Genomic DNA, 9,964 nt, shown 5'->3' with positions numbered 1-9,964 from the left:
TGTTTAACTCGCTAAGACTGCAATCAAATCTGAGATTTCTCAACAACAATCAGGCAAAAGAGACTAATCTAGCCGAACAGCTCCAAAGACTCCCATTCATTTTGCTCTGGACCGCAATCACCCCCAGTGGAAGTCTCGTGGAACTGCAACCAAATTCGGTACAATGGGATTTAACGGAGTGCACAGGCTTTCCGTAGACGGGCTCTGGTTTACCTCATTAAAGGTGCTCTAAGCAACGTTGGGTGACGTTACTTCTTGTTGAAGTTTGTTCTTGCTTGCACCTCCCTCCTCCTCATTCCGTCCCATCCCCCTCCCTTATGTGCTTCCGCGCACTAACCCCCCACCCCCAAATCCTTTTTGTTGGTTATTGGCTGGAACGCTGGAACACTGTGTGTGTATGCTTCGTGGTACAGGTGGGCGCAGTTAGTTTTTGTTGCCGTTTGTAGACCCTGGACTGTTTAAAGAGACTTTTTTTGTTTTTGTTTTTTACAGTGTGTTCTTGGGACAGGCAGCTTGCAGATAGTGAGGATATGTTTTTTACAGTGTTCTGGGGACAGGCAGATAGTGAGATGTTGTTTACAGTGTGTTCTTAGGACCGATGCTTTTTACAGTGTGTTCTTGAGACAGATGCTTTTTACAGTGTGTTCTTGGGACAGGCAGCTTGCAGATAGTGAGATGTTTGCTGTATGTGACAACAAATGTTTTAGCCTAAAACATGTATGACATTGCGTGGAGCACCTTTAATTTGGCCACAACTGGTTTTAACCTGTAGCACAGGAATATCCACAGTATTTAGCATGAAAGGCATCACATGGAAAACATCTTCAGGGAAACTAAGGATGCCTGGGTTGCAATTGTGAGTGAAATAAACTGTATGGAGAAACGGACCTTTACCTTAAGACGACGCTAAGCACTATATATTTCTTTACATTAAAACCTTACCAATGAAAAAGGCGGTGAGACTACTTCAGGTGCTAAAAATTAAACATTTATTCAGACTCCGTGACATTTGATTTGACATATAAACTCTTGTATAAGCTGTAAAAATGCACCTGAATTCTACAGAAAGTGGCAGAAAGCATAGTCAACACAACGAAAAGTGAACAGGAAAGTTCAATTATGATGTAAACAGATGAGGATGAATGATAACCCTTCCAAGTCATTACTTGGATAGAGCTGTAAAAAAAACAGAGGGTTTTTTTTCTCATAGGAATTGAATGCACCATGAGAGGCAGGGAGAGATCCAGACTGGTGATCCTGTCAGTCAGAGCTTATGTCACCTCCACTACCTGCCTCAGCTCCTCTATTAGTGGAGCCAACTCCTTCTCCAGACTCATGATGAGACCTGAGGACACACAGTGTACCGTCGTCACTTCACCGCTACAGCACTACAGTACATGTTCAACAAATATGGAAACGGGTGTCAGGGCTGTGCAATGAATCTCATTTTACCCGCAAGCATGATTTTGGCTCTTAATGGTCACAAAAATAACATAACAGAGTGATTGTTTTCCATGATCAAGCAGCCATAGAGTGTGAGTGAGTGAGTGATATGGCTGTGCAATTAATCAAATTTGAATCGTAGTTATGGCTCCTAAAGATCACAAAAACTATGTCATTGTGTGTGTACCAGCTATCGGAACCCATCCCTATTTATTCATAACGGTATCTGCGCTTACTTTCTTCAGCATATGAGTTGCTTTAAGAAGTGCAACAAAAAAAAAGTGTTTCAGTGGACTGAGGTGATCAGTGTACAATGATCACTGAAAGAGAGAGAGAGAGTTACCTGTGTTGGCGTTGCTACTGGCGATGAAACTGATGACCAGTGGTAAGCGATTGAACTGCACAATCTGTCCGACACAGAGACACAACAGACGTGTTGGGCCCAAAACCGGGTAGAGTTCAGGAAAAAAAGGTCAGCAATGGTCAGTTGACTGACTGCTTGGTGAGAACAGAGAAGTTTAACAGCTCTGGGTAGTCTGTGTTGTGTGAGCGGTTGTCTATGAAACCGCTTTAACAGTTTTCAGATCAGATAGGATGTAGAATTGATACATGCGTACAAAAACAGAGAGCGAGATAGCTGCTGGTGATATAAAGTGATCCTTAGTAAAACATTTGGTTCAAGGTTGACTGCCAATTTCATTGATTGAGTTTCTGTTTTTGCAGCAGACAGTGATCTGTAAAATGTCAAAGGTACATTTAAACAATTAAACAATTTTAAATTATTTATGAGCGACCAATGGTCGCTTTTTCGCCATTTGAGAAGTTGTTTCCCCGGGCTACTAGCTGTTTCATTTGATCCTTAACTGTGACACCCTGTGTAAAGTCTGATCAGTACGAGCTCTGTAGATGAATGATGCTGACGGAGATGGTACCTGGTAGGTGTTGTAGTAGCAGATGATGCTCTTGTTCTTGGAGAGGCCCAGCTTGCTGCCCTGATCTGTGGCCAGAGCAAAAGTGGACAGGAAGCCAGGTCTCAGAGCGTGGACTGGGGCGTTGTCATTGGCAACTGCAGGCACACAGAAGCCACGTAAACAACAATAACCTTCCAGACGGTGATCGGCTGCTCTTCCTTCTTTATGGAAGTTCAGTGAACGCCTGATTAATTGTGTGCCAACTATCTGGCCTCTTTTCAATGACACCGCTCCCTTAACGCATGCTTTGTGTGTGTGTGTGAATGTATTTGTGTGTGTGATTTGACAACACAGTGTAAAAATACATTTAATTTACTTTAATTTAACAGTTACAGGAAAACCAGGTGCCAAATATCACATGAGCGTTGCATTTCTATCTGAGCCTGTCACGTTAGAATTCATTTTTTTTATGGATCCTTTACGTAACCGAGACCTATGTGTGAATGACAAAAAGCCATCACTAGGGCTGCACAATATATTTTTTCTATCATCATCGCAACGTTAACTGGCGCACTAAACTGGGACAATAGGCTGGGACGTATCCCAAGGGACACGTAGGGATTCTTTGTGTTAGTTGAAAGAAAATCTCAATAGAATTTGCAATTTAAATTTGTAACTCATTCTTTGTAGACATGTGTTTTATATTTAATTCAATGTTTAAGTCTCTTCAATAAAACAATGTTGGGAATTACTTCCTTTCATGTTGTTGTATTGTTTGTGGCCATATACAATACATTGAATTTAAGCAGAACACTGAAAGCAGCAGAAAGGTTAAACTGAGCACACTTTAAAGCAACAGTGTGTAACTTTTCCTGCTTCGCCCCCCTACAGGTTCTCATTGGATCTAGAGCTCCTGTTACCTGCCCCGTCGGCCCCCCTACAGGTTCTCATTGGATCTACAGCTCCTGTTACCCGCCCCGTCGGCCCCCCTACAGGTTCTCATTGGATCTACAGCTCCTGTTACCCGCCCCGTCGGCCCCCCTACAGGTTCTCATTGGATCTACAGCTCCTGTTACCCGCCCCGTCGGTCCCCCTACATGTTGTCTCATTGGATCTACAGCTCCTGTTACCCGCCCCGTCGGTCCCCCTACAGGTTGTCTCGTTGGAACATGCAGCTCACGGTAAAAGTTAGATAGTGTTGCTTTTAAATCTGTTTATTTGTAAAATCGTTATCGCGATATTCAACAGAGTTATCGCAATTTTGCACATATCGTGCAACGCTAGCCTTCACCTCAACAGACAAATTACAGGTTGCCTCTCTGAAAAGGGCTCAGCAGAGAATGTTACATTCAGGCTTTTAGAAGTGGTCTTTCTCGGTAGTTTACTGCGGCACACTGTCAGGAGATGAGCCTGCTGCCACTGTGGTTACCCTTCACTGTGGGCTGCTTGTGGACATGCATAAAGGAAAGAAAAAGAGTATACAGTATTTTGACCAACAGACAAATCTTCTGGATTGGTTTCTTACCTTTAATAACTGGGACCCCGTCCCTGTCTGTCACTACAATAGCATGAAGGCCTTCAACACTGAAGGAGAACAGACAGGAGAATTTACAAATGACTCTGTGCAACACAACTGTTAGCGGCACTGTAGAAGGTAGTTTTACAATTATACTATTGCATTCATCATACACACCGAATTCCCCTTCGGGGATCAATTAAGTATTTTGGATTCTGATTCTGATACACACCTTTGCAACTGTTTGTACAGATATCTCTTCAAATCCTGCAAAGACAAAAGGTGTTAGACAAGGTTCACTAACCAGCTCACTGACAGAGACAGGCTGAATCACCTCTACCACATAACTAATGGCATAAATGAAGTTATAGAATACGAATTGATTAAAAAAAAAACACGAAAATATAAGAAGCTAGAGATAAAAGCTTTACCACCCAGACTGCCCTGAAATAACACCACCTTGTTCTACTGAAGTGCTCATTAAAGTAGACCCAGGCCTAAGGAGCACAGTTACGCAACAATTCATTTACACCTTTGTCTCTCTTGCCCTCGAGCTGTAACGTTACTGTATGTTGCCCGACATGCATACACCACATTTGCAACCTTTTGATATGATATTAATAACGCTATCAGGACGTATGTGTCATGTTTTCTCTGTCTCTGTGCTGGAGAAAGGCAGGGCTTCTCGACCGAGCTGGAAGACACTTCCAGCCTATACTTACATCAGCCATGGTGGCCGATGGCTTTCGTGTTATCCACACCACTCGACAACTGTTGGGGAGATAACAGGCTCTATTAAAAGTCCTCACTCAGTAACGGCAGCTTAGACCGCCTGTTAATACAACTGTAGGCACTCTGAAGTGGATTAAAGCATGCTAACATGTTAGCTAGTTAAGAAGAAAACTGGCGAGATTTAGCTAGCTAGCTGTTAAGCTACTTGCTTTAGTAAATTACGTTAAACTAACTGCTTAAGTTCACTTCTGCATGCTAAAACCATTTCATATTATAAAGTAAAAATTAAATAATAAATGGGTTCACGTACCTTCTCTGGAGCCTTTTGAACTGACTTTAATTTTCCATGTAATGTCACACAGCAGCATCACATGACGGACTTGTTTTGTTTCCGGCGCTCGGAGAAGTGTTGAGGAGAGTCAGCGCTGCGCTCCAACGTACATGCGCATGACGCACTGCGCATGACGCACTGCGCAGCACCGCAGGATTCAGGAGACGTTCCCTTCAGTTGCCAGATGGTGAATGCTGAGATGTAGAAAGAGTGCCTCGCACCAGCAGTAGTAGGTCACCGGTACTTCTTTGGATCCTGTAAATGCAGCATCAACCTGGAGCATCACGACGGGGCCCTCACAGCTGGGCTGGGGAATGAGTTGGAATAGGGACCCTTGTTGGAACTGCTTCACCCACATTAAAAAACATCCCTCATGGGTAAGTTAAGTTAATAATGAACACATGTAACACCAGTCGTTTTAAACATAGAGTACTTATAGCGCCATATGTGCCCATGGCTGAGACATTCAATTCAATTCAGTTCAATTCAATTTTATTTATAGTATTAAATCATAACAAAGCAGTTATCTCGAGACACTTTACAGAAAGAGTAGGTCTAGACCACACTCTATAATTTAGAAAGTTCCAACAATTCTAGTAATTCCATTAACCTAAACAAGATTTATTTTTGCACCAAATAGGCTATGTCCTGATGATTGATACTTGAAAATATATGTATAATAGTAATATAACCTACTGTCTGATTAAAAAAATTGTGTCAGTTATAATTATTAAATAATAATAAAACAATATACGCAAACTGTCCAAAAAATAAATAAATAAATACGCCAAGCATCTGAATTCTCATCTAATAAGAAAGATATGGTTAAACTTGCTCAGCAATTCATACAATTAAAAATGCAGATGTACTTTCTTTTACATTGTATACAGTATACATTAGCAGTCCTTGTTGTTTTAATTAAAGAAACACCACGCACATAGTCAGTGAGTATTTAGTTGAGTGTGAGTGTGTTGGATCAGAATAAAGAGGCGCAGAGCAGATGTCATATCCCGGAGACAGATCCAAATATAGCCAACTATGAATAGAACATCCTAGTAGACCGGGTCCCATGTTCTCTGCCCTCCCAGCCCCATTCTGCTACACTGGCCGGCTGCGTACTGTAGACTCCAACAGGTGAGTTTATTCTGTGTGGCCTGTAGTTTTTATGCTCTATTATTATGAAAACTCAAATATGCTTAGACAGTTTTCCATGAGTCTGAATCTGACTTTAAACCCATCTTTTATCATGATAATAAATCAAAGAACAAATTCAGACAGTTACATTTATAATCAGCGTTTAAGGGGCATACGTGAGGAGTGGAACTTTAGTTTAATAAACCTTTTTCCACAGCAGATGTTTTACCCAGGGCTGTAGTACTCGAGTCCGGTCTTGGACTCGAGTCCGGACTCTAAACCGTTTTTCTATGGTCTCTGACCTGTCTCGGACTCGCTAGTATTTGGACTCGGACTTGTCTTGGCCTTGGCCACTGGTTTTGCCAAAAATGGCTTTTGGTCTTGCCCGAGTCCAAGTGTCTTTATTATGTTGATAATAATATTGGAGGGAAAGTAAAACCCAAAAGTATTATCTTCATACTGTCATGCATAAGAGCTTTTTTCTGTCCTGGACTTGGTCTTGTCTTGGACTCAAACCTTTTGGACTCGGTCTTGAATTGGAGTCGACTAGTCCCGGTCTTGGACTTGTCTTGAACTCGACTAAGGTGTTCTTGACTACAGTCCTGGTTTTACCGGTATCACTAATGAAGCATAGCAGACTCCGTAAATAATGGCTGTAACATCTACACTTATTTACTTCAGATTTCACAGTAACATTACTGGATAGGATTTTTTTTCCCAGTAGAACGATGTAAAGTTTATACTACAACATCACAGTAGTCTAAGTATTACTGTTGAAATCACAGTAGTCAAAGCATTAGTGTAAAAATATAGCCACTTTAGTACTGTAAATAGTACAGTAAACTAGTGTATTTCTTTTATCTCATGTTGTGTTTAATTGTTTTGTATTTTACAATGAATACATATAATACTTCTAATGGAAGTACGGTACCTTTACTGTAACAAGAACAGAGCCCTACTACCAAATACAAATAGCAGATGAGCTTCTCCTGCTATGATACGTCTAAAGGTCTTCCGTGAGAACGGTAACAAGACTAATATGATTCAAATATTATTCAGAAAGTAAAACAGCATGTTAGGCAGATGATTGACAGAGAAGAAAGGAAGGAAAACATAAAGAAGAAGCCAATCTGGTTCCCAGGTTCAGTGTCGTTATGTCATGGCCGCTGAGAATTCCTGATACTGATGGTTAGACTGGAACTGTATGTTTCTGTTGACCGTTTTTAAATGAATGCACCAGTATTAAACTGTAGGTTTGGGCTGAAGCAATGAGGAGAAAGAACTCGGAAATGGGGTTTTTATTTATGTAAAATAAAATCAGTAGATAACTCCACTATAATGTAACTGTTCTTTTTTCAGTGGTGCCTTCAACATTAAATTCAATTTTAATTTGTTCAATGAAAGAATCTCGAAATGATATCCTTTCATTTGTTTTAAATCTAACAAGCAGTTTGTTGGATTTGAGCAGAATTGCAGAGCTGAGTCCTCTTTAAAATCAGTTTATTTATCGCAAATATAATTATTGCGATGTTAAACAACATTCTCACGTATGGCATATTTTCCTCATATTATGCAGTCTTAATTTTGATCAAATTTAACTTGGATACTGTATGCCTAGTTTCTCCTGTATTATACTGTTTGATAGAAAGGTAAAAATTAAACATTCTGGTGAACATTCGTATTAGGTGTTGTTTGGTCTTGACGTTGTTCTTCTGATTAGCATGGGGGACTTCCAGCAGTTTGAGCAGGACTTCTACCAGACAGGATATTACATCGATGACCAGGGCCACACCGTGACTTACTGCGATGGCTACGATTCCACAGACCCTGCTTATTACCACACGTACGTATTTAGACTTTTGAGAATATTAGTTCCAGCCAATGGTTTCACACTCTCCCACCATTTAATAAGGTCGGGCACAGTGACTTTAAAAAGTCTTAAACTGGCCTCACACATTTCACTGTTTTGGGGAAAATTGTGTTATTGGGCTTTATACAATATGAAAAAAATTGAATTAGTTAACACCTGGGTGCTCGGATAGCTCAGTTGGTAGAGCGCGTGTCCATGTATAGAGGTTTCCTCCTTGACGCAGCGCGACCGGGTTCCACTTAGTCTGCGTGTCATTCCCCCTTTCTCCACTTTTTATGTTTTCAGCTGTCCTTTCAAAATAAAGGCCAAAAATGCCCCAAAAAACAATCAGCTGACACCTTAGGGCACCACAAGTCAAGACCTTTGCTTTTGTGATTTCAAAAGGCATTCTGGGATATGTAGGAAGGCAGTGACTTGAAGAAAAGTAGATGTGGCAGGTTTTGGAAACGTGTATACTGCAAAACAGACTCCATTACACCAAAGACATCATAGAATGGCTTAAATATTGCTGACTGATGAACCTCTGGAGGATTTTTCTGATAGATGTTTTTTTTCTCCACCTTTTGGATTATTATGACATTAAGACTACAAAACACTTTTATGCCCTTTTGTATACATAATACGTAAAAAATAATATATATGTTTTGTTTTCAGTGGAGCACAGGCATTCGTGTCTGGGGCTTCGGATCCTTCCATGGAGCAGCAGTACCCTGGACAGTTCTTCCAACCTGCAATGCCTTCTGGGACCGTGGGAGGCACAGGAATAGATTCTCCTGAAGAGGAACCGCCACTTCTTGAGGGTAAAAAATGAACTGCATTTGCACAAATGTATATTTCTTTGGGTCATTCATTATAAATACTCAAGTTGAATTAGTTTAAATCTAGCAACCGTTGGTTCACATAGAGGTCAGATGTGTTGAACAGCTGAAAGCAGCATTTCTGCGTTGAAACTTCAAATAAAAGCCACACGGCACTGGGACTTTACTCCGTACCAAATGGACTACATCTAAACTATATGTTCTATTCATAAATACAAAACTTTTGCTATGTTTACACATCACGTCCACATTTTGGAAACGCTGTTGCACAGTTAGGGTTGAAAACTCTGGGGTTACTTTGTAGTCTAGACGGGCACAAACTGAGACGTTTGGAAACGACGATGCATATCAGAAAGTCTGTCTAGCTGTTAGATGGCCTTCATTAAAGGGGGTCAGCCTCTCCTCTCTAAGCTAAGCTCCTACAGCGCCATTTTAATGCTACCAAGCCATCACCTGCATTGACTTCCATTCATTTTGGCGTCACTTTGACAGCCAATAACTTAACATCTGAAATGTTTAAAGACTCTATTTGTCCGTTGTTTATTTCTAAAGAAACACAACAATGTATCAAAGGCTCCACTACCTTGGAACTCATCTTATGGCTCCATAGAATACGTTTTTTTGTAAAAAAACGGTATATGTTGGTCCATTTCTTTAACTGTCTTTGCGTACCTACCTTTCAGTAACTGTTCCACGTCGTTGTCGTTCCAAGCCAATAAATCTCCGTTAGGATCCCTTATTCGTTGCTATTGTTCTTTCTCCAAAGTATTTTCTGAATTTTCAAAGTTATTCAATCATTATATTTAACCGCCGAGTTGGTCTTGATGAAGGTCTGGAAGGAACGAAAAGTTTAATTTTCTGTAAATAAACGGTGATGCTATAGCAAGAGCAAGAGTGCAAGACTTTCCCCTCTGTTCCAAGTTGATGGTATGGTTTGTTCGAGTTGATTCTTTAAAAATTTTACCCCGGAAGACTATTGCTTCCTGTTTACACCCCAAATGGTCATGTGGTAAACAATTCCAGATGTGTAAATATTGACAGAGATTAGTTCTGCTACTGGAGCTAAAGCTCTTGTGTGGACGGAGTTCCTTTTTGTCCCAAAACGCCGCTTATAAATGTAAAACGTAGTCTGCATTGCATGCAAACAAAGTGCAAAGATCAGGTTTTCAAATTTTTGTTTTCTGTGAAGGTACCTAATTTATCTAACCC

General features: G+C 40.7%; 2 protein-coding genes across 2 annotated transcripts in view; one reads left to right on the top strand and one right to left on the bottom strand.

Annotated features, from left to right (window-relative positions):
- Positions 1–1,202: 1,202 nt before the first annotated feature.
- Positions 1,203–4,641, bottom strand: lamtor3 (late endosomal/lysosomal adaptor, MAPK and MTOR activator 3). Its single transcript, XM_034857717.1, has 6 exons — positions 4,593–4,641; positions 4,103–4,137; positions 3,880–3,938; positions 2,376–2,509; positions 1,787–1,850; positions 1,203–1,345 (listed from the first exon to the last, which is right to left on the bottom strand). The coding sequence occupies exons 1-6, from the start codon at positions 4,599–4,601 to the stop codon at positions 1,272–1,274; spliced, it is 375 nt and encodes a 124-aa protein (XP_034713608.1). The 5' UTR covers positions 4,602–4,641; the 3' UTR covers positions 1,203–1,271.
- Positions 4,642–5,176: 535 nt separating this feature from the next.
- The window catches only part of zgc:123321 (uncharacterized protein LOC559912 homolog), a 7,904-nt gene continuing 3,116 nt past the window's right edge, over positions 5,177–9,964 (top strand). Inside the window, exons 1-4 of the mRNA XM_034857708.1 lie at positions 5,177–5,310; positions 6,022–6,067; positions 7,788–7,910; positions 8,592–8,737. Of these exons, the coding sequence (XP_034713599.1) occupies positions 5,307–5,310; positions 6,022–6,067; positions 7,788–7,910; positions 8,592–8,737 (319 nt within the window). The 5' untranslated portion in view covers positions 5,177–5,306. The remainder of the gene's footprint in view (positions 5,311–6,021; positions 6,068–7,787; positions 7,911–8,591; positions 8,738–9,964) is intronic.

This window comes from Etheostoma cragini, chromosome 20 (genome assembly GCF_013103735.1).
Source record: "Etheostoma cragini isolate CJK2018 chromosome 20, CSU_Ecrag_1.0, whole genome shotgun sequence".
Classification (NCBI taxonomy): Eukaryota; Metazoa; Chordata; class Actinopteri; order Perciformes; family Percidae; genus Etheostoma; species Etheostoma cragini.
The sequence above is the reverse complement of the archived record's forward strand: the minus strand, read 5'-3'. Positions and strand labels throughout refer to the sequence as shown.

Excerpts from the sequence above, each read along its gene's own strand:
- lamtor3 (XM_034857717.1), bottom strand. Across the intron at positions 2,510-3,879 it reads CGGGGTCCCAGTTATTAAAG|TTGCCAATGACAACGCCCCA; the intron begins GTAAGAAACCAA and ends GTGTGCCTGCAG. Across the intron at positions 1,851-2,375 it reads GCTACTACAACACCTACCAG|ATTGTGCAGTTCAATCGCTT; the intron begins GTACCATCTCCG and ends TGTGTCGGACAG.